The sequence below is a fragment of the Asterias amurensis genome, chromosome 9 (genome assembly GCF_032118995.1).
Source record: "Asterias amurensis chromosome 9, ASM3211899v1".
Lineage (NCBI taxonomy): Eukaryota > Metazoa > Echinodermata > Asteroidea > Forcipulatida > Asteriidae > Asterias > Asterias amurensis.
Genome location: NC_092656.1, coordinates 19,038,401 through 19,063,150, shown reverse-complemented (window position 1 = coordinate 19,063,150; position 24,750 = coordinate 19,038,401). Strand labels below are relative to the sequence as shown.

At 38.8% G+C, this 24,750-nt stretch overlaps 2 protein-coding genes across 2 annotated transcripts; both read right to left on the bottom strand.

Annotated features, from left to right (window-relative positions):
* Positions 1–1,796: 1,796 nt before the first annotated feature.
* LOC139942204 (ethylmalonyl-CoA/methylmalonyl-CoA epimerase-like) lies at positions 1,797–17,688 on the bottom strand. The gene is made up of 5 exons (XM_071938979.1): positions 17,518–17,688; positions 16,228–16,315; positions 15,652–15,707; positions 14,433–14,579; positions 1,797–3,564 (listed from the first exon to the last, which is right to left on the bottom strand). Exons 1-5 carry the CDS (start codon positions 17,566–17,568, stop codon positions 3,412–3,414), a joined length of 495 nt encoding a protein of 164 aa, XP_071795080.1. The 5' UTR covers positions 17,569–17,688; the 3' UTR covers positions 1,797–3,411.
* Positions 17,689–18,637: 949 nt separating this feature from the next.
* Positions 18,638–24,682, bottom strand: LOC139941438 (metaxin-1-like). Its single transcript, XM_071937931.1, has 7 exons — positions 24,199–24,682; positions 23,453–23,522; positions 23,158–23,327; positions 22,675–22,854; positions 21,406–21,482; positions 20,323–20,480; positions 18,638–19,850 (listed from the first exon to the last, which is right to left on the bottom strand). Exons 1-7 carry the CDS (start codon positions 24,319–24,321, stop codon positions 19,642–19,644), a joined length of 987 nt encoding a protein of 328 aa, XP_071794032.1. The 5' UTR covers positions 24,322–24,682; the 3' UTR covers positions 18,638–19,641.
* Positions 24,683–24,750: the final 68 nt, after the last annotated feature.

The following is a 24,750-nucleotide window of genomic DNA, read 5'->3' as shown; positions in this document are numbered from 1 at the left end:
AGACATGTTTACATCACACACGAGCATGATATAGGGTCCAAAGGTCGTGATAAGGGAAGTGCGTGATTGGACGTCAAAATGAATAATTCATTTGCTTCCCATCCTGTGTCGTCTGCAATTGGTCAGACGAAAGATTATTAATATTCATGAGCCGCATACAAGCATATCCTAGAGCCCCCCCCCCCCAATTTCGTCCACTATTGGAATTTTTTCAATACAACACATTAAAACGGAAAGATACAGACCCGACAAGGCTGTCGGCCTGACGGCCTCCGCATGCGGTTAGTGGTAGGGGTGCGATGACTTGTGTGAACAGTATTCGTACGATCTGACAGTGTGTATACGGGTGGGTCATGCGGTGTGATCACACGCACCACGCACAGGGTATACGGGTGGGTTTACAGGGCGTCTTTTCGGAGCGAATAATGCGACTGCCTTGAGCAAGGCTAAGCTTGAGTTCGGTGCTCTTATCCACTCGGCCACGACACTCTTTGACAATTACCAAACTGTATACCCAGGCGAACGTTCATAATGTCATGTCAGATTTATCAAGCTTTCCAAATGAGTAAGGCAACGGTGTATCATTATTCATAAGTGTGGATTATTTTTAGTTCATCTGTACTATTTCTGTCCAAGAGGAGCATTCACTGAGACAGCGTCTGGGGGTACTCAACGCCTTATTCATGGTTCCTTGCTACTGGGAAACCTCTCTTTTTAGAAATCAATTTAGTGGGAAATTACAACAGGATATCTGTAGGGAACTCTTCTATCTGCCAATTTTTGGCAAGTCATAGTGAATGGTGAAAAGCAATGGATAGGGTGCGTCAACCACCGAAGATTATACCCGCTGCTCTTTTTTATACCAAATCTACTGCCTTCGATTTGCAGTAAAACTGCAGTTTGGTATTGTCCAAGACGCACACACTTTATGTGATCCAGCATATTTGAATAAAACCCGTGAAAGTGCTCAACCGATCATCAGGATTACGAGAAAATACCCTGTAAAAACCCACTTATTGTTCAATAATTTCTAACTTCGAGTTTTGGACTCGCGCGATTGCTTTGACTTAACTTTTCCAAAAACTTTAATATTTCAACAAAAAAACATTAACGGAAAGTTTTCCACCATTTCTACTATAAAGTTATGTGCAAACTTGCAGCAATTTTAATTTCCAGTAACCAATGTTACTTCGTTATTGAAGGGACAAGGGCACCAATGCATTTTCTCTTTCCTTGGTAACGGGCACCCTTTGAGAAAATTGTAAATTTCAACTCACTGAAGCATTTCAAGGGCACCAAGGCAATGACCAAAGTTCATGGAGGCAATCGCCTTCGTTGCCTCCGTGAAGTGTTTTCCCGAGTTTTATACAATTTCCCCAAACTTACGACCATCTCAGCCATACCAAACAGCACGGAAACAGGTTGTGCCGCCACCTGTGAGCATTATGAGCCAGGTGTTTCCTAAGAGAACGCCCCCATTGTTCAGTAAGAACTCCTAAAATTATCCATCCATATTCAAACATCAACTCAAACAAAAATGTCAAATTTAACTTAATATTAGACTTGCTTCCTAGCAATGAACAATTACTTTACAATTTATTACAGACGTTCTTACGTAAATCTCGTTTTTTGTTTTTTTTCAAGTCGTATCGTTTATGAAAATCGTTCAAATGGTGTTGGTTTTGTTTGGCTTAATACTTCAATAAGGGGTTCACTCGTTTTGCTAAAAACAATAATGAATTTTCGGTCTATAGGTCTCAAAACAAACACACAAACAACAGCATGAGACAAAATAATTGCATATTATGCTCTATACACTCTTAAAACTCCAGTGTAAGAATTTACCCGGATTCATGGTCGCAGGGGCCCGACCAATTCCTGGGTTGGGCTGACCTGAAAATTGGTTAGAAATATGAGATTTTAAGCCCGTTTCTGTGTCATGTTGACCAATTTCAAGGTCACTTTGACACAATATTTCAGATCATACAGACCCAGAAATGGCTAGGACCTAGAGGACCCAGATTTGGGTAAATTATGACCTGCAAGTTCTGAGAGTGTATTTGCCATTTATTAAGCTCAATAAAATAGAGGATCCTACTTCAACAACTAATGATGACTGATTGTCAAAGATAATTTTGTTTAACTTATCTTGAAAGAAAGATACAAAAATGGGTCTTATTAAAGATTTTTGTTCGCAAAATTCAGTTCCATATTTCAGTGATGATGATAGTAGTTCCCGTGCTTAACCAAACATTCGTAAAGTCATGGTTTGCTCTTGATTCATCGATTTGACCCGGAAATAGCCGGCCTATTTTTTTTTAAATAGATTCATGAAAGTTATAAGCTTTTCTTTAACGCAGTACACATGCAAAATCTGCTGATGATAAGTGGTAGATAAATAAATAAATTCAAAGCCTAGTTTTTGTCAAGATCCTGACTATAAATCACACCAGCCATTTACAACCAATTTAACAGACTACAAGTATTTATACTTTCACTCTGGCATATTCTATGGTTCAGACCATAATAGTTCTTGCTTAGTGTCAACTACATGTTCTACATCTCAGCAAAGATCAACTATCCTGATGGGGGAACCAGGTCAGACTCACTGATGGCACATTTACATTAAAATTATCTGAAGAAATAACAGAGTTTGGCTGCAGACGACGGTGGGAAAGAGGTTAGAATCAGCTCTACTGAGCAAGATTTTTTTTCTTCCCATTAACCAAATTTCTTCCTTGCTTAGCATGTGTGGTAAGTAGCTCTATGAGATCCCAATCCAGGCACTGCAGTCCTTGGAATTAACAAATTGTAACATTGGTTCTAGTAAGCAAGCTTTATTTATACCATTAAGCACATTTCTCCCTTGCTTAGCATATTTGTGTGCTAATTAGCTCCATGATAATCCACTACATGATGATCCAATCCAGGCACCATGCCTCCTCCAGCTCAACAAGGACATCAGGGCAGTCCTTGAGACGAAACAATTGTAACATTGGTTCTAGTAAGCAAGATTTCTTTTTCCCATTAACCAAATGTCTTTCTTGCTAAGCATGTGTGCTAAGTAGTTCCATGAGATCCCAATCCAGGTACTAAGCCTCATCCAGCTCAACAAGGACACCAGGAAAGTCCTTGAGACGAAACAATTGTAACATTGGTTCCAGTAAGCAAGATTTCTTTTTTTCCATTAAGCAAATTTCTTCCTTGCTTAGCATGTGTGCTAAGTAGCTCCATGAGATCCCAATCCAGGTACTAAGCCTCATCCAGCTAAACAAGGACACCAGGGCAGTCCTTGAGATGAAACAATTGTAACATTGGTTCCAGTAAGCAAGATTTCTTTTTTCCATTAAGCAAATTTCTTCCTTGCTTAGCATGTGTGCTAAGTAGCTCCATGAGATCCCAATCCAGGTACTAAGCCTCCTCTAGCTCAACAAGGACACCACTGCAGTCCTTAGGGTTCAAAAACACAACCGGTTTCCCGTGAGCGCCAATTTTTGGTACAGGGTTCAACACCTTCACGCCTTTGTCCAGTAAAGTTTTCACCGCCTCTTGTATATTATCTACCTGCGAGATAAAACAAACACATTTGATTGGTTTTGAAGTCAAGCTACATTCAAGTAGATCCTTGTCATTTGTTAGAAGAATTGTAGGTCATTAGGAATTCCTTATGATCCCCTCTGAGGTTCCTGTTCTTCAAAACTCAAAAATCAAAATAGTTTGTTCAGTTGTGAAAGTCATTAATGTTTCCTTTGGACCATGCAATTTTAAATTAATCAAATTTCACTTTATCAATATAAACCACAAGGGAAACCTGACTAGGTAAATTTTGAAATTAGATTTTTGGTTTTGAACAAAGAATTGACTAGGGTGAGATTCAAACCAACAACCTCCGGATTAATGCCGACACGTTAATCCAGAGGTCGTTGGTTCGAATCCCACTCTAGTCAATTCTTTGTTCAAACCCAAAAATCAAATTTCACTGTCACAAAACTAAAATACAAACAGGCAAAATTGCAAGTTTTCTCCTCATAATTGCACTGTATTTCATCCATTCACTAACAGCCTTTAGATTATTGCTCCAAAAATATCTCATATTTTATCCAACATCTACCCTTTGATGTCATTTTATTCTTTTAAAAAATTAACAGCAGGAAAAATGTCATCAGTACAGGTTGCTACCTATGATAGCCGTGGGACACTTGCAATATGCATCAGCTTCATGCACTACCGATTCCACAAATAGAAATCTTCAAACATGACCTTCAACTGATATCATTTATTAATCCTGAAAGACTGATGAAGTGAAGCCGAAATGCTATATATATGCACATGGCATTAGTAGGGATTGCGATGAAAGAGTCCGACCCCATACACAAGAGCTTGTGTTTTTCAAATGTTTCTACAAAGAAGTCGCAGGCCGGAATTTAAACCAATACCATGGCCTCAACTGCCCTGGTATTTCCCCTTCAGAGTGTCCAATGATAATGCAGATGCTAGAAGCGCCCTGCGCCACATGAAAATGGCCTTGCCCCCTCAAAGATGAAATTCAAGGCCTGTAGTTGGACACTGTTGGCCAGACTATTAAAGTTGACTTGCAAATCTTTGGTCAATGATCCAGCAAATTGACTTGTCTCCGCGAGGTTAAAAAAAGACTTGAGCTAATTTGATTGAAGTCTACGATTAGAAGTTGACTCAACTTGAGTCAGACCCTTGGAGAGTCATTAAATGTTGCTGCCATGTATATTTCACTAGGAAAGTCGTTCCATGTAGTTAAAGGCATACCACTAGATTTCTTCAAGCACACTGTACATGCACATACAAGAAATTTATACAGAAGGAGGTTGCATTATCTCTTGAAAACTTCTTTCTTTAAAGAAACACGTTGCCTTAGATCGGTCGAGTTGGTCTTTGAAAAGTGTTTGAAACCGTTTGTTATAAATGCGTATGGTTAGAAAGATATTTTAAAAGTAGAATACAATGATCTTCACAAGTATCACTCGAAATTGCACGATTTTCCTTTTACGTCGCGAACTAACACGGTCAGCCACAAAATGGCCGACCGTGTGTCTTTGCGACAGAGAAGGAAAACCTTGCAATTTCGAGGCTTGTTTGTATGGATCATTATTTTCTTCTTTTCAAATATCTTTCTGACCATATGCATTTCATAAAAAACGGTTTCAAACGCTTTAAGCAGGCAAGATATCTATACAATTTTTTTTTTGACCCTTACATTGATGTGTTTTAAGCGCTGTATAGACGATGTGACCTCTCTGACGTCACTCGAAAACCATAACATGGTTCGTGCGCATACCGCCGGGCAAAACCTTTGTGCTTTGGCAGCCAGCTATAAGTCTTTTTGCCCGGCGAAATATGACGCATACAGTGGGGTTATTTTCAACAGAGGGTGGTTTGAATGTAAACATGGGTCACATCGTCTATACTTTGACTTGATAACTTTTCTATACTCTGTCAAACAAATCCACAGGCAAAACACTCGGCAAGATATTAAGCCCTTGAGGAAAAGTAGAGGAGAAATTTGTTGGTTGACAAACATGTACACATGGTGAAAGTTCTAATAGACTTTCAGAATATTTGACAACCATGTTGCTAATAAGAAAACCTAAAACCGTAAACAAATATTTTGCCCGCCTAAAACTTGTAAAACCTGAACCTGACCTCAAGTTTAGATAACTTTTGTTGCCTGCTTCATTACTGCAGAATAGTAAGGGCATGTTTCTGGATTGGTAAGCAGCAACATGCAAAAGAAAATGCAGTGAATACCGTGTTGGTGATAGATTTGAGTGCTGGGGGTTATTTTTTCAAAAGTAGACATTTTATGGACTACTTCAAATAACAAAAAAAAAACACAAAAAGCATCTAAACACACTCCCAGCAGGATGTGTACTTTTCTCAACGCATCGCATGACTAACCACATTCACACTTAATCTACACTCGTTAATAACTGCCCATGTGCACTGGAACAGAGAAATTTCTTCCTTTCATACAAATTTCACAAAAAACCTTGACTTTCAATACGGGTTTTTCTTATTAATACGGTTGTGTGGGCGTTTGAGGAGCCATGTTAATCATTATGTAGAATGTCCTAATCTCCTTACTGTCACCTCCTAACCATAAAATATTCATTATTCGTATTCATAAAATAGACCATTTCATGGTCGAATATCCCCCAACGTGAGAGAGCTGCAGTCCAAAGTTAGTTATTTGATTGGCTCTTAAATTCTACCCAAAGACCAAACGCAATTTCTAACAGGCAGTTGAACCCAGTGGCTGTATGTCATCAAGCATTTATCACAAACTGCATGTTCACAAACTAAACCTCGTAAAATAGTCTTTATGCATCTTTTTACAGAGATAGACTATTATAAGCTTTGACAATTAACAATACCATATATGGAAATTAAAGGATTTCCAGCTTTATGCTTTGCTTTATGTAATAATCTGAAGTTGTGATCTGAAGTAAAAAAAAAAACATCAAATCAAAATTAAACTAAAAAAAATTTGTTGGTTTGTCTTTTGTTTTGCATGTTTGCCAGATGTTGCACCTGTCAACGTACAATTTGTTCAGGTATCATTCCAGCTTGTACTTACTCTCAGTTCCTCAAAAACTCTATGCAGCAAGTCAGACTTTGTAGGATGTGATTTGTACTGCAGGCCCACAGAACAATTGCTTGAAACCGTTGGAACAGATCTTTTCCAAGTCCTTAAAAGTTTGGTGTTAATCAGGCAATAACAATGTGAGCAGCAGGACTTTACTGCATGGTAATGACCCAGCTGGTGACTGGTTGCTGTTAATGGACTATTGCAAATTCTACTTCATTAAAGATCCCTCTTGAGTATTTTTGGGAAGATGGACTTTTAATCCCAATGCAAGATTTGTTTTCTGAATAAGAAAAAGAGGGCCTACATACTCGCAGCCAACAACTCAAAGAAGGAAGGTTTAAACCCTTTAAAAACTCTCCAACGCAACAGGTAATTCAAAGTGGCACGACTGAAACGACTGAAAATCCGTAAGTTCCCTTTTGTTTTCCCCTGCGTGCCCCAGGAAATCTGGCAGACTTTGAGGATGCAGGACTGTCATCGTTTGAGTCTAACCAGATGAGCGGCCATGGAGATCTGGGATTAATAATGTTATCAGGACAATTATAACTAGATCAATCAAAGCCAATACCAAGAAATCAATCAACATCATTTTCTTTATTTAAAGAGTTTTCAACAATATGACCTGAAGCTTTATTCTGAGAATCAATCAACATGGATGTGGGGTTTTTACAGCCCTCCTGGTAACCTGACTCAAAAAATGACTTCTTAAGTCTACATGAAAATTGACACTCTGTTGGCGTTTACAGCTACGGCTAATGCTAAGGGTGTTGTTAAGGCTCTCCTATACCTTATCGCATGATGATGCAGAACTCTAGCTATAGACGTAGCTGCAAATTTGGACACAGCCTTGGGTAAAGTACGTACAAGTACTGTACATCCCTATCTGAGCCAACACACTCTGTTAAATGAAAAAAAAAATGCTTAGCAAAAATGTATGCAACTTGCTGAGTACCAGGCACACACAATATACATGGCATACTGACTGGTAACCAATCTCCTGTTCTTAACAGCTCTGGGTTTATCCATATTTGGATGTCCTTTAAATAAAATGCACTGGGTGCACTGGGTTGTTTTACATGCGTTACACAACACATGGGACCCACGGCTTTACGTCCCATCCGAAGGACGAAGCAATGGTTAAGTGTCTTGCTTAAGGACACAAGTGTCATGGCTGGGGATTCGAACCCACACTCTGCTGATCAGAAACACCAGAGTTTGAATTCGGTGCTCTTAACCGCTCGGCCACGACACTTCCATTGCTGCCAAAATTCATGAAAACGTTCGATATCTAATCTTCAATACAAAAGTGCGACTACAAGACAAGGGTTCAAGAATCTGTTAGCACATCTGTATTTGGCCCCAATCTACCCTTGGGTACCATGGGTCCATTTTTGCCTCATTAAGTTCCTTTTCAGGAAGAAAAGCTTATTTTCAAATTACCCGTCTCAACATGGTCGACTTCAACAAGCTTAGCGTTCCCCGCATTCCCTCTCAGACAGGAAGTTTAATTGGCCAAAGATGGATTTAACTAGAACTTGAATAGCTTCCTAAGTGTCGCATGGCGTGCTTTTCTCTGTACTGTTGTTGAAATATACTTGTCAGGCGGTTGAAAAAAGCCAGATTATGTATTAATCTGCGTCTGATGAGCGATCGTTCCAATCGATCACAACGGATTAATCCAAACATTCTCAAGATGAAACTTGTACCTCTCGTTAAAGTCATCTTGATGGAAGTAACATTTATTAGCCGACTAGACATTCCTCGGGGCATAGGATCTGAAAATTCCTTCAGGATATGCATGCTTCTCTTTCGCTTACTCTCTGTAAAACCAGATACTACATTCCCCCCCCCCCACCATAGACCGATCCATAGAGACCCACCCCTTAATCCAGTGACCAACCACAACAACAAACACGAGTCCAAAAATCCCACACAATAAAGGCACTGGACACGTTTGGTACTTGTCAACGACCAATATTCTCACTTGGCGTATCCCAACATAATTATATGCATATTTCACAAACCTGTGAAAATTTGGACTCGATTGGTCATCGCGGTTGCAAGAGGACGTATGTATCAAAAGAAAAAAACACCCTTATTAAAAAATATTAAAAGGCTTCAGGCTTTAGCGCTGTTCACAAATGGCTCACACAAAGTCTTTAAGAGGATAGTTTAGAAGGCCTGAAATTTCATCTTGAGGACAAGGACATTTTCATCTTGCAAAGGGCACTTCCATCGGAGAATCTTAAAAGTCTATGGGCAACTATTCAAGGGCGCCAAGGCCAAGCTCGTAGCAACAAAGGCCATGGGCTACATGTATGTAGCCTCCTGATAATTTCAGGCCTGGCTTAGAATGAATCTTTGCTTGGTGTGGAAAGTCAGAAAACTAGTTTGAGGATGACAACCCTGTGACTTGAATTTCTGAGAGGAAGTGCTGGAGCTGAGATAATGTTGAGATTCTCAACACTGACTCTTCTCAGAACCCAACACTTCATACCAAAATGAGGTTCACTTCAAACGGTTGTCAAACCCAACCTACATGTAGGTTTGAATGTCTCCCTTCTTTCACAGCATATTTTTGACCAGCAGTACCAACTTCATACTAAGTAAATGGGAGTCTTTTTCTGAAAGTTCACTTTCCTGTCTTAACCCTCCTACTGTGTGACTCATCCAATATTATTCACACGGTTTTGAATGACAAGTATGCAATACAATATCATGTCGTGAATGGATCGACACAGTACACAGTCAACCCTCCCACTACATACCTGACAATTCATCCACTGTGGTCTTGAATGATAAACAAAGCAAGCCAACAATATAATATAATGTATTAATGAAAAAAGTACACAGTTAACCCTCCTACTGTTTGACCATTTAATATCATCCACAGTGGTTTTGAATGATACATGTAGGTTAACTAAGCCAGTCTGCAATATGGTGTGGTTAACGCACAGTACACAGTCAACCCCCTTACTGTCTTGAATGATAGGTAGTAAACCATTCAGTGGCCACTGAATAATTTCTACAATTGCCTTGCTCTGTCCTTTCTACACTGGCCAACACTTCCTCTAAAAACAACAGGAAGCAGTCCATCCATCATTGATTCAGTCTTCTTATCGCTGGAGGAGGAGGGGGGGCTAGATGATGATGTCAAACCCATAAAGGAAATGTCCTGCTGTGTGCTCCGATGCGCTGCCAACCCGACCCATATAATAGGAGGAAGATATAGCTGCATGGAATACCAGATTGACATCAAATATCAATCTGGCCTTGCGCTCTAAACCCGACTATAAATCACATATTCCTCTGCTTTATTGTTTTCTGTGTCTTTAACTGTTGAGCTGTACTCCCTCTCAAGGTTTCATTAACTGCCTCGGCCCAAAGTGTAAGGTAAATGCAAACCTCATTACCATCTCGGAGACTGACGGCAGAAAGCACATTTCTCACCTACATGTATCACGTTCACTGTTTACACATAGCCTTTCTATACCAGGGATCACATTTCATAAATAATAAATAATAATATGCAGTTCTTATATGTGCGCTTAATCACACCCGAGGGCGTATCGAAGCGCTCATTATGATTTCTTTTTTCTAGGGATGCGAAGCTATTTTGAGTGTAAGACCCATGGCACCATGTAATGGTTGACAACAAAATGGTGTGGCACAATCTACAAAAATAGCAGAAAACATCAGGGCAAACTCCCTGCTCTTATAGCGATAAGTGTACTAGGTTCTAGTCTAAGCAACTTATGCCCTATCCGAAGGACCCAAATCTCAAAAGAAAAAAACTTCTGCCTTATGAATTTCTTTCACATAATTATCATTTTGATCAATGCAATATAGGCAAACTTTATCATCATTTCATAAGACTGCAAGACATTAAAGGAACACGTTGCCTTGGATCGGTCGAGTTGGCCTTTGAAAAGCGTTTGTAACCGTTTTTTATAAAATGCATATGGGTAGAAAGATGTTGTAAAAGTAGAATACAATGATCCACACAAACATGCTTTGAAATTGCGTGGTTTTCCTTTTACCTCGTCGACTAACACGCCGGCCATTTATGGGGGTCAAAATTTTGACTCCCATAAATGGCTGACGGTGTTAGTTTGCTCAGTAGAAGGAAAACCAAGCAATTTCGAGGCAAACTTGTGTGGATCATTGTATTCTACTTTTATAACATCTTTCCAACCATATGCATTATATAAAAAACGGTTACAAACGCTTTTGTTTTGACCAACTCGTCCGATCCAAGGCAACGTGTTCCTTTAATTGTGCATGCAATTTTAATAAAATTTATGTCATGGTTAATTTTGATAAAAATGCTCAGAGCAATCTAATTGCATCTTCATTTTAAACCCCTTATTTTTGGATAATGCATTTTCCACACATTTGAAACCTCCAGAGATACGTACATTCAAGCCATACTCTGCCATACTCTGCAGGCATTGATACGTTGGCAATTTGAATATCATATAATTTTTTTCCTGAATGAATGTTGACAGATGATTCTGGGTTTTTTTTAAATAACGAAAAACATAAACAGTCTGCAGTCTGAAATTTCTCATCTCTGTTTATAACTAGTGTGCTCTCAGAGTTAAATAAATGAATTAAATAACTTTTGTTTTAATTTCAAATCCTGCAATTTGTATTTTAAGTTTTGAATCTTATTGGAATACACTAACATGCAAACTGGCTACTGAAACAAAATTACTGACAAAGGGTTTCATTCTACAACTGGTTCATAGTCTGCCTATTCATTTGTTAGACTCAAATTCTGGAGGTCCTTTATTCAAGCTCTTCTATTGGGTTGGGTTATGAGTTATATACAGGGCATCCCTGACTGATTTTAGCAGCCAGCCAACCAACTGCCCATCGAAACTGCCGTATATAACCAGCCAAGCATATCCTAATGAACAGATGGAATCCAGTCCACAAAGCAAGAATGATAAACGAGTACACTGCAGTCTGCTTGGACTGATGGCCGATACACCTAAATGCCCATAAATTAACAACAGTCTCCTTGGAAGTTGAAATTAAAATAATACAAAAGGGGGGGGGGGGTTGGTGATTCAAAGAATGCATTTCGCCGAGCCTGCCTGAGTCCACTGCGCTACTAAACTACACACTGATGATTGTCAAAAGATAGCAAAGGTCATTTCGAAAGCAGGTGGGATCTACATTATAGAAGGATTGCGTGTCAACCATAAATATTATGCATAGAAAACCCATCAGCTGGAGAACATGTTATGTACAATGGCAGACTAGGCTTGTACAAAAGTTGTACATGTGTAGCATTTATTGGAAGAATCACTGTTTTGTAGTTCCCAGAGGCAAGAATAACTTAAAATGTTAATTGTCATCAGATTGTAGTTAATGTCCCATGGTCATTAACACAAAATATGAAAAGTGTTCATTGAAAAAATTGACACGTATGAGGAGAAAATGATCCACAAACACATGTTGTCCACACATACGCAGGCGACAATACTCTTATGTAAAATCGAGAGCAAGTTGAGTTAAGAATCCTTTGGGATTAACCGCCCTTCTTCAAAAGTGTTCATCTTTCATTTTTTAGTACAACATGTCATTAAGTAAGCTGGCTTTGGACTGCATATTTATTTTGTTGTTTTGGGCAGGGTTAGGATGGGGTGGAGGGTTGGGTTTAGGGACCCCTCCTTTCTTATTGCCATGTTGTTGCCATCTGCAATCCAGACCCCAAATCTTCAAGATGTCTCACATTACATTTCAGGATGAACTCCTCCAATTCATTTCTCCAATGATGAAAAGATGTTTGTTCATCTCATTTTGGTTTAAATTAATGCCGGGAAACATATGTGACTTGTGAGTCACAAGCAGTTCTCAGAGTAAACTTTAAGACATGGTAAGTCAAGTTAAAACAAGTCTGTGTCCGAGTCCCAACCAATTTCTTGGTAGCACTCGAGCTGTAAAATCTCAACAGACTTGGTTCATTTCGTCGGACTTGAGTCCTACAAAAGCTTGGGCGATATCACGATATTATCGAATATCGCGATATTAATTTGGAAACAATTTCAATATCGGATGGATTTGGTTTTAATCGAAATATCGATATATCGCGATAATCGCGATAATCGCGATATATCGCAATATCGATTAAATATCGCGATGTATTTGCTAGCTGAGACATCTTGCACCCCATAGGTTTGGAGTAAAACCAGAAGAATAGGTCATTAGATCACCTCTCTTAAGCTATGACTGTCTCTTCTACAACTTTCACTTGGAGTTTGAAGACTGATGATGTCAAATTTCATTAATCGCGATTATATCGAATATCGCGATATATTGTCGGCGATATATCGTGAATAAAATAAATCGATATCGCCCAAGCTTAGTCCTACGATACTGGTCTAAAATCAAACATCTCTTGTGGCAAACAATTTACATGTAGTCTCCAAACTAGACAGTTCTGCTTCACACATGGCATGGCATTTGAGGTCCCATACATCAAGTAGTGTACAAAGTGTAGCTTGTGCACAGTAACAAGCCATTGACCAAGTACAAAATACCCTTTAACTACTCCCATGAATGCTGCCCTCTATGGCGAGTTAAGGTAATGATTTTTGACTACAAATTGTGTATAGTTTAAGTATGGAGGAAGGATTTTGGGGGGTATTTTCCTTCCTCAATGCTTAGTAAGATGTTGATAGATATACTTTTAATAAAAACAGAGAAATAAAAAATAATCAAGGAAATACTTAAGTGTAATGTAATAGGGAAAAAGTTTCCACAAGCAGGGAGATTTTTTAATTTGCTCATCAGAACATGGAAAGATTGGTTTATTTTTAAGGAAACTTACAGAATCAGGGAGAGTTGTTCAGGAATCTGTAGTCCTAGTTTCAAAGTTATGTAACTCTTCAGAGATTCTTACATCACAAACTTGTCAACTCTTTTAAGTAGGTTTTAAGGTTCATTGTTCCTGTTTTGTTTGTACTATAAGAAGCATCTGAACAAGTAAAGATATGCACAGCTTGTCAACCTTGTATCTCTTCTCCATGAAATAAAGGCACTTCCCTAATTTGCTCATCAGAACATGGAAAGATTGGTTTATTTTTAAGGAAACTTACAGAATCAGGGAGAGTTGTTCAGGAATCTGTAGTCCTAGTTTCAAAGTTATGTAACTCTTCAGAGATTCTTACATCACAAACTTGTCAACTCTTTTAAGTAGGTTTTAAGGTTCATTGTTCCTGTTTTGTTTGTACTATAAGAAGCATCTGAACAAGTAAAGATATGCACAGCTTGTCCACCTTGTATCTCTTCTCCATGAAATAAAGGCACTTTCCTGCTATGTCACACCATAGAGTAAGGACAGAGGTAATCTATGGTCACACCCTCTAAAAGCAGGAAACATATCACACTATTTGACCTAACCTAGCCATAATTTTTTTGATGTTTTTTAATGAAAAGCACATCAAAATATTACAAAATTAAAGGGTCTGGGTACATTTTGATGGACACAAAAAAACTATGTCCACAGATTTACATTAAACTGGCACCGTTTGAAGATAATGATGGTAGAAAGATTCCCTTAAAATATTACTTGCAGAGGTGCTGTATTTTTTGAGAAATGAGTAAAACAAGTCACAAAAACAATTTTGTCTCAGTGAGACGAAAATTATTTTAGTGTGTTAAACGTATTTTAGTGACAAAGTCTCATTTCTCAAAACCAATTTTAAGAGCTATTTTTTATCACACTACATGAAAAAAAGAAAAAAAAGAAAAAATGAAAATAAAGATAAAATGGAATTGTGATTGAAAGGGGCCTCACCTCAAGACAAATGTGGTGTATTCCACCACCGGGCTTCTTCTTAAGGAATCCCTGGATGGGGTTATCATCACCAAGTGGTTGTAACAGCTCCAACTTGGAATTGGGTAATTCTACAAAGACGGCCGTCACTCCGTGTTCAGGCAAGGCCTACATTGAAATGACAAAAACCGAGTGGTTTTAAACAAATATAACTACTTTTAATCCTTAACAACAACAAGTTTCTAAATTGAAGGATTAAAAAATGTTGCTAGCCACCGGGGTTGAATTTCATAATGGCAGAAAATACTGCTTGACAAATTTATCAAATGTGTCTCAAAATGCAATTATGGCTTACGATCGAAAGCTACTGTACTTCTTACCAGGTGGATTTTATTGCCATTAATCTTTAGAGTCAGTACAAAACCAAAACAGACCCTTTTAAGCAAGTGGACACTATTGGTAATTGTCAAAGACCGGTTTTCTCAGTTGGTGTATCTCAACATATGCATAAAATAACAAACCTGTGAAAATTTGAGCTCAATCGGTCATCGAACTTGCGAGATAACAATGAAAGAAAAAAACACCCTTGTCACACAAAGTTGTGTGCGTTTAAATGGTTGATTTCGAGACCTCGAGTTCTAAATCTGAGGTCTCGAAATCAAATTTGTGGAAAATTACTTCTTTCTCGAAAACTATGGCACTTCAGACTTTCTCACAATGTGTTATACCATCAACCTCTCCCCATTACTCGTCACCAAGAAAGGTTTTATGCTAAAAATTATTTTGAGTAATTACCAATAGTGATTGAGTAATTACCACTGCCTTTAAAGCCATTGGACCCTTTCGGTAAACAGTATTGTCCAATGCCCACTCTTTGTGTACCACAACTTCTATATTAAATAACAAACCTGTGAAAATTTAGGCTCAATCGGTCATCGGAGTCGGGAGAAAACAACGGAAACACCCACCCTTGTTTCCGCGCAATTCGCCGTGTCATGACATGTGTTTAAAAGAAATCTGTAATTCTCGTTAACGAGAATTTATATTGTTTTGCTGTTTTCTCAAAAAGTAAAGCATTTCATGGAATAATATTTCAAGAGAAGTCTTTCACCATTGCCTTCTGTAAACCCTGTAAGTTATTTGTAAATCTGTGAAAGGGTCCAATGGCTTTAAGGCATCCTTGGGTTTCATTACAAAAACAATAGTAAATAATAATATTAACAATCATTAAGATACTCACTTGTGGTTCACTGACTGTTGCTTGGAACACATTCTTGTAAAGATTTGTTGCCTCTTCTAAAAAATATACAACGAAACAAAATATTGTTGAGATAAGTATTAAAAGTATCTTCGCATTCATTATGTAATCTTTTTGATTGATTGTAGAATTGTTTAGACTCGGTAACAAACTTTGCCAAAGGGGAAAGCAAACTTAAATTTTGTGTGTATTGTGTTAAGGTCCTCGTTTTTGTCAGTCTATGTCCTCTGTTTTTAAAGATATGTTTTTTAAATGTTCCGAGCTGGGACAGCAGTCATAAAACAATTTTACTTCATTTGTGACATCACTTTGTCCTACAGTGTGTGTTTGTAATAGACAAAATAGTAAGTCAATTAATTTAGGGGTGGATCATAACCATTTCAAGGATTTTTTTTTGACATTTGATTCTGAATACCCCTTCTCATAAACGTTAAGCCACCTTTGAGCACTTCTCATTGGATAGGGCCTACATGTACACTTCTACTCAAAAGTTATCTTCTAGGGTATGGAAAGAACAAAGAACCAGACTAAATTTACATACACAGAAACAGTACTCACCGAGATTGGGCACCACTATTGCCACATGGTTTATTCGTCCAAGTTTCCACAAGTTTTCTGAAGAGTAGGGTCTTGATAAGGTTACCCTCTACAATAAAACAAGAAATATTTTGCCTGCGTTAGTTTTTTTATTCACCCCTGAATAAAGATATTGACAAAATAGGGACGCCGCCAATATAGGGCTAGATAGCTCAGTTGGTAGAGCGCCGGCACGTTAATCCGGAGGTCGTTGGTTCGAATCCCACTCTAGTCAATTCTTTGTTCAACCCCACAAATCAGTTTTTTATTCAATGACAATAATGGGTGCGTTCGTTTAGCTTCCCTGGGTCACCAACGGTCTGCCCCGGTGCGTTCGGATAGCTTTTGACGTCATTCCAGGTGCTCACCCAGGTCAGCCCCCAGTGCCCTGCTTGTGGAGTTGGTCACTTGAGGGCTGACCCCAGGTAAACGACATCACTACGAGAGTGGTGAGTGGTCGTTCGTTTAGCTCTTGTCAGGGGCTCACCCGCGTGAGCTACGCTGGGGAGACCCAGGGAAGCTAAACGAACGCACCCAATAACGAAAGCACCTTGGTGCAAATAAACTCTGAACACAACAGACCGATCCACTAAGCTGTGCCCCATTGCGTATTGACCAACCACACACAACGAAGGTCCGACAAATAAGGTCCGACAAGCGTGCGCGTATCTTGGCCCGCGCGGAAGAGTTGTGCAGAAAGGCATTGGCGAGCCCCACGTGCTCTTGCTCACATGTGCGTCGTGGGCGGAGCCTAATGCGATGGATCGGTCTATAGGGTTTATCGCGAATAGCAAAATATCAAGAGAGGGCGCTGTTGAACCCACACAAAGGTATAGGCGTTGCGTGCGCGAGTCGTAGGGGGTATAGAAACTGCATAGAAACCGCCCCATATTCCTTCCCACAATGCATTGCGTTTCTGAATCACGATAATAGTGCCGATTGACTTACCCAGCCCCAGGCTTTGGGCTTTGTTTGGGGCATAGCAATTTGTTATCCTCTGAGTCTGATTGATAAATAAGGGGCATGCTATATTATGAGATGACTATCTTATGCTTTGCAAAGGGCACCACAAACAAAAACAGGGCACCATGTAGCCCCACTTGTGTGGCCAAGGATAGCTGAATCCTTACTTAATACTTGGCCACACAAGTGGGGCTAGAGTTAATTGCGATAACGTAACCCTCCTGCCGACGGCGTAGCCGTCGGCAGGAGGGTTACGTCTGACGTCATCGCAACTAGTGAGGCAGTATCATTCCAAAGACAACTTCTTACCGAGCACTTCAAGGCTTGTTGAATTCCTAACCTGACCCAAGAAGCTGCCATTGTTGCTAATTCACATTCTCTTCTTACCCCCAAAAACAACAACTAAATTTGGAGTTCCGATGACAGTAACAGTGTTGATATGTGCAGAAGTGCACGTACGATATTACATGTATTATGTTCACAAAATGCTGGTTCACAAGTGTCGATTGAGGGCGCACTGCAGCAATAGTGCATTGAAAGTGGGCGGGTTCTGGGTGGTGCACCCCACTAAATAAACTCCCAAAGCATACAGTGCAAACAAACAAATATTCAAAAATAAACGAAAAATAGAGTAAAGAAGAAAAATAAAGTAAAAAGAGATTGATTCATTGCCTCTTGACCTTCAATCCTCTGTTCAATTTAACATGGAAAGTCTCAGTGCCCAGTAAGTTATTCACCATTCAAATAAAAGTACCCGTTATAATTTTACAAACGTCTGAGCATTAATCTTAAAAAATATCCCTGCACCTCCCGGCAAATAGAAACTATTTTTTCAGTGCTTGTGTCATGTCATCCAAAATATCTCAAGTTGAAAGTCAACGTTCCGCAGTTCACAATAGGGCAAATTTTTTACAATGTATGCCTTTTCTTGGGGTCTCAAATCAGTCTAGAATGGAATATTTTGATTAGGGACAGCATTTGGGGGAGGGGCTTGGGCGGGCATCATTTAGGATTTCAGTTTTCCTTTTGTTCTTTGTGTGTAAGAAAAACACAATACAATAGCTGAACATCTTATTAAAAATGGCCCATCGTTCAAGTGTCCTTAAGACGTCACCCACATCTTTAGGCGAATAACCATCACTGGAAGGGAGTAAGGTATCCAATAACAAAAGGAAATAGAAAGTACCAGTTATAGGATTTGAGGCATTGCATGGTGGGTATCAATATATATTTGGTTTGGGGTAACACCATGTGTGTATCTACTTGCCAGGTAGAGTTGTTCTTAGGGAACTGTCTTGCTTTATTCTACTGCCGTGGAGTAGATAATCGGAGTACCAGTTACTAGAACAGCAGGGTGTTCATATCATTGAGAAAAAACACAGACCACTTTGATATTAAATTAATTTGAAATTTGATTCCAAATTTGTTTTAATGTTCAAGAAACACAACATGAGAACTATACATTTATTTGGCCCAGATGGGACGTCTTGCTATGCGTTTTAACAGAATTATCAATTAGAAAAAAAGGAAAAAAATGTTTTTCGTTCTTCGATTCAGCCCACTTCTTCCAAATACACATCCTCAAAATTATTACATTTTTCATTCAAGTTTTATCCTCTTGGACTTCATGGCGAGAGGTAGTTGGGCGGGACAACTCACTGACAGTAAAAGGGCCCTAGTTTATAACCTTATTTAATAATAAATTGTCAATATAATTTTCGCGGTCGTGACCAATAATTGTTTCGGTTGAATTGGCCGTCACTGGCAAATGACAGAAACAGTTGTTGCTTACAGCCGGTCAACAGTCAGAGTTTTATACACTGAATTGCTCGAGGCAAGGACACCTTTTAAAAGCTGTTTAGTTTTACGATAGGTTGCAAATTGAAAGCAACTTGTTACAGTTTTATCTAAAATCTCTTTATGCTCACAAATGGAAGCACTTTTAGCTGACAGTATCCCTCCATTAGGTATAAGGCAGTTGGTGTACCTTGTCTCAATATTCAGGTGGTTTTGGGTACAGGATCTATCTCAAACAAAACCTTGCGATAGATTGTGGGTTAAGGTTGTTTTAAATGTTTTTTGTCTCCATATTCTAATTCGGTTTATCGTCTTCCTCTTCATATTCAAGTTCGATTCCTCCATCACTAGAGTCCGTTATCTGTAATCTGACCAGACCATTTTTGGGTACAGGATCTATCTCAAACAAAACCTTGCGATAGATTGTGGGTTAAGGTTGTTTTAGATGTTTTTCTGTCTCCATATTCTAATTTGGTTTATCGTCTTCCTCTTCATATTCAAGTTCGATTCCTCCATCACTAGAGTCCGTTATCTGTAATCTGACCAGACCATTTTTGGGTACAGGATCTATCTCAAACAAAACCTTGCGATAGATTGTGGGTTAAGGTTGTTTTAAATGTTTTTTGTCTCCATATTCTAATTTGGTTTATCGTCTTCCTCTTCATATTCAAGTTCGATTCCTCCATCACCAGAGTCCGTTACCTGTAATCTGACCAGACCATTCATGAATGCATAGCTAACCATGGCTGTCAATGCAAATAGAGCAGCCAGCACCTGATTGCGTCTCTTGTGTGGGTCGTCAAAGGAATCGTCCGTTGACGTCTTGGAGGTAGATTGCTGGGTACCTGTGGGTGAAACAAAGAAACAAATTTGGAAATCACTGATGGCAGCACAACAACTTTGAGATAACTAGGACACTATAGGAGTGCACTGTTTGGTTTGTGTGTTTACAGACAAAATTGACCAAACCAAAATAGGGATCGAAATCAAGGTAAAACTCCACAAGACTGCAAATCTCAAATCCTCAAATATTTTACCGGCTGAGAATTTTACTAAAATTTTTATTTTTTAAAGAATAGATCTTTCAGATCTACTAGACCACCAAGATTGCCTTGTAGCTAGAGGCAGTTCGATTGGCTGCTCAAATATAGGATTCGAGCTGCCTCTAGCTACCAGGCAATTTTGGTCGTGGGTTCAGTCCCACCCGAGTAGTATGCCTGTTAATTCTTCTCAAAGCTCGGGAAAGTACTGAACATACAGTAAAACCAAAATTAATAACTCTATTTACTTAAAAAACATACAACAATTTGATTTTACCTTGGGGTTCCTCAGGGAAGTACCTCAACAAGATGCGAGAGCAGAAACTACAAAGGTTGTCTGCTCCTTTAAGATGCATCTGAAGTTGGTTGCTAGGGAGTGGTGCTCGTAGTAATGGAGCGATGTAGCTAAATATCAAAGCATCTAAAGATGTAGGTCTGAAACACAATAATACACTTTGCTGATTATAATAATAATAATAACAACCGTATTTCTATAGCGCCTAACACCTCCAAAAGAAAGTCTCTAAGCGCTCAGAGGAAAACAAAAGAATAATTAAGTATATGAAGATTTGAATAGATATGTTTTGAGAAGAGTCTTGAAACTTGAGATCGTGGTGGCTTGTCTGATGTGTAGAGGGAGATTGTTCCATAAGTGAGGAGCAGCAAACTGATAACTACGTTGACCATATGCTTTGGTGGCAACTTTAGGAATAACGAGGGTGTCTTTGTTAGCAGAACGGAGGTTTCTAGTAGGAGTGTATGGAGTTAGTAGATCTTTCAGGTAAGTTGGTCCCCTTCCACGACTGCATTGAAATGTTTAAAGGAGAATTTTGAAGATGATGCGAGAATGAATAGGAAGCCAATGAAGAGATTGCAAAGCTGGAATAATTGATTAATTTGAAATTGTATTATTTTATTACTTTTATTTATTTATGAGTAATTGCCTAACATCACAAGGCAACGGACGGCCACTTCAAGTTGAGGGCTACACTTAAATGTCACCAGGGGCACATTGCAAGCTACTCCTGGGGTTGACACAGGGTTGTCCCCTTCACACAAATGATGTAGGCATGGGTATCATCCACTATCCACAGAGTTTTACAGGTTTGCTCGTCTGCAAGTTGCTATACAAAAGCTTGCCCGAACCATGTGCTATAGCAACTGTCTTTAGTCTCAGGAATTCAAATTAAGGCAGTCAATTGCAACTGAGCAATTCATTGTACCACACATTATACAAATCTAACTCGCAAAAGGTTCATTGACCAGTGATGGTAAGTATTGTAGTATGCATTAGCTACTCAGTTAAGACCTCCACTTCCCAAATTGAATTTGTTTCATCTCGAACAACTCTGGTACTTACACTTTACCAAAGAAGAAGTCTTCTTCTCCAAGTCTGACAGAGAGGAGATTCAAACATTCCTTAGCATCACTGCATACCTATCAATAGAGAAGGAAGAACTCAACATCATAAGAAGTTGATCAAAGACAAATAATAATAACAAGAAGACGTTTGTAAAGCGCCTAATGCAAAAAGCCTCTAAGCGCATAAAGAGAACATTAAAAATGCAAAGAGAGAAAGGTACAAATAAGCAGCTTTAAACAAAAAATGAGTTTTCAACAGAGACTTTCTCCACATGCACAAGCTACATTAGCGTATCGAGCCGATGACGCAATTACATGCTAATACGTACAAATTTTGGCTGATACCGCAAAATAAACAATAGTAAGAAACATTTTCACACAAAAATCAAGAGAAGTCATATAGAATGCTCCAGATTGCCAAGTAGGGCTTTTAACACCAAGATAAACACAAAGTAGAAAACATTCCAAAGACTTTGTTTCAATTCAGCATCCTTCGGTCAAATCTAAAAAATGGAGGTCCAGAATGCCCCCAGTTTTGAAAAAAAACCTGGGGAGAACCTTGACAAAAATGAGACAATTTAAAATCACTGAGTTTTATAATTAAGTATAAAATCTCAGCACATGTCAGGGATGAGAGTCAGTGATGACAAAGAAGTCTGGAACTGTGATCCAGATCTAAGGAGGTACATTAAAGGAACACGTTGCCTTGGATCAGTCGAGTTGGTCTTTGAAAAGCGTTTGTAACCATTTGTTATAAAATGCATTGGTTAGAAAGATGATGTAAAAGTAGAATACAATGACCCACACAAGTTTGCCTCGAAATTGCACGGTTTTCCTTTTACAAGTTTTTGACTCCCATAAATGGCCGACCGTGTTAGTTCGCAAAGTAAAAGGAAAACCACGCAATTTCGAGGCAAATTAGTGTGGATCACTGTATTCTACATCTTTCCAAACATATGCATTTTATAACAAACGGTTACAAATGCTTTTTATAGACCAACTCGTTCGATCCAAGGCAACGTGTTCTTTTAAAGTGATAAAATTTTAATCTTTTTAATTTTGGCAACCCCTGGAGTTATAGATTCCAAGGAGCTTCTGGGAGCAGTGTCCTCAGCACAAGAAAGGTAGATCAAAGAACATGACTTGTTTTTATTTTGAGAAAAAATACGGCATTTTCTGTTTATGAGGTACACACAAAAAAAGTCTGAATTCAGCTAAAAAGTGTGAAATTTCTCATTCCTGTTTTCTGTATCTTTTCAACACTTACTCTGTTGGTGACTTCTTGTGGCTCCATGTGGCTGCCTCCCCTTGTCTCCTCCACTCTAAGCTCCGCTTCTCGATGCCATCGTCCAGGGATGAAGTAATTCAAAGGGAACTGGAGAGCTTTTGCGTACCAAGGCCTTGTAAATTCGACATAGTTTTTAGCATCTATCCACCACACATGAAGCTGTGAACAATGAAATATAAAAACGTCAATGATTTTTGGATGTGTGCATTCATTGCCATTGATGAAAACTTTAAATTGCATGCTGCATATAATAGTAAGTACATTACTCAAGCTGGAATTTATCTTTGAGAGGGCAAGGCCACTGTAATTTTGCACAGGGCACTTTCATCGAAAAAATGTAAAGACTACAGAAAATGTTTGGAGGGGCACCAAGGCCAAGACCAGGGCACCAGCGTCCATGACCTCTGGGTAAAACCATAATCATATGAAAGGTCATACAGTTAAATGGTTTTTAAACCTTACCAATCCAGGTAGAAATTTCTCTTCCATCAATGCCTGAAACGCCAGGACATCTGCCCTCTGTTGGTCCGTCAATTCTTCATCTAGATCCAACTGGTTGTCTTGGAAGTACTTTATAACTTGAGTGTCTGACTTCAGGACCTCTTGGGCAGCTCGGAAAACTGGGAAATGGCCTGACGGAGGAAACTAATAATGTGAGTCGACTGTGATCACACTTTATGTATATTAAAACAAGAAAAGAAGAAGGAAAAGACAACCAACAAAAAATAAGTTGAATGAAAAGAATTGATGGCTATACCTGACGGGTTTCTCCACAAATTTCCATTGTTCTTTACTTTCAGGGATGCACCTGCAAACTGTCCATATGTCTGTCAAAAAAAAAAAAATAATAATAATAAATCTATCTTTACTTTGGATTAGAATTCCAATAACTTTCTGTATGGCGCCCCCACTTGTTCACTCTTTTCTTTTACAAAAAGGGATAGTCATTGAGGTAAATTAGATACTATATCCAAGACTATATTATTTCATAAATCATACCAATGAAAAAGTGGTGGTGCCATACGGAAACTATCCTGCCACCACTTTTTAATTCATTTTTACCCAATGAATATCTCATCTGACGCTAATCCATTTTTTTTGGATAACTTTCCGTATGAATACTATGATGCCACCCCTTTTCCATTGGTACCCCCATTTTCACAAATTTTTACAAAAAGGGAACATTATTATTTTTTTTTTTCATTGTTTGATCGAGTGAGGTAACTTAGAATGGAAAAGGTGGTGGCGCCATACGGAAACTTATCCGGAAACTTTCCCCGGACACTTTGCACCGGGTCCGTAGTGCACGGGTGAATTGAATGTATTTTATGCGCTTAAATTAATAATAAAGAATGCCAGCGTTTTTCGTCCCATTCACTCATTCACACACTAGTGACTTAGTCATAACTTAGTCAACTTAGTGTGAGTGTGTGTGCATGTGGTTGATTGATTGCTCTGTGTTGAATAATCTATAATTAAACAAAATGAGTGATATTTTCATACCAAAATATTCAGGCACTTTCTGTCTACAGAAGGTATACCCCAGTCGCCTTTTAAACAGTTCAGTTCCATCGCAATCTGGCCTCCATTCGTCGCCTCGTTGCGTTGATTACTGGAGTCCGCCATGATGATGTTCAACTTTGAACTTTGAACCAGACCGGTCGTCAAAAGTGCGTTTATATTTTCCCCGCAAATTTTCGTCAACTACCGTCAAGTTACGGCATTTCGTCTTTCAAAGAATTTTCACTTGACGGCATTTTCGGGACCACTCCATTTGGATGGCTTGTATGAAACTTGTAATTAAATGTCAACAATTTTGATCAACTGAAATGAATATTTATTTGTTTTTGTTGTTGTTTATGTTTTTTTGGTCTTGCTAGCTTTCCAGTCGCCCAAAGGAGACTGTGTATTGAATGACGTTTGTATATGGTTTTTGACGAAAACTTTTGCTGGAGGCTCAAGTTTAGTGTTCATTATGAGCCGGAGTTTCATAGCGTGAGAGATGCTAAAGCTAGCTGACGGTGGCATTTTGTTTGCAGGTGAAAAATTAACGGT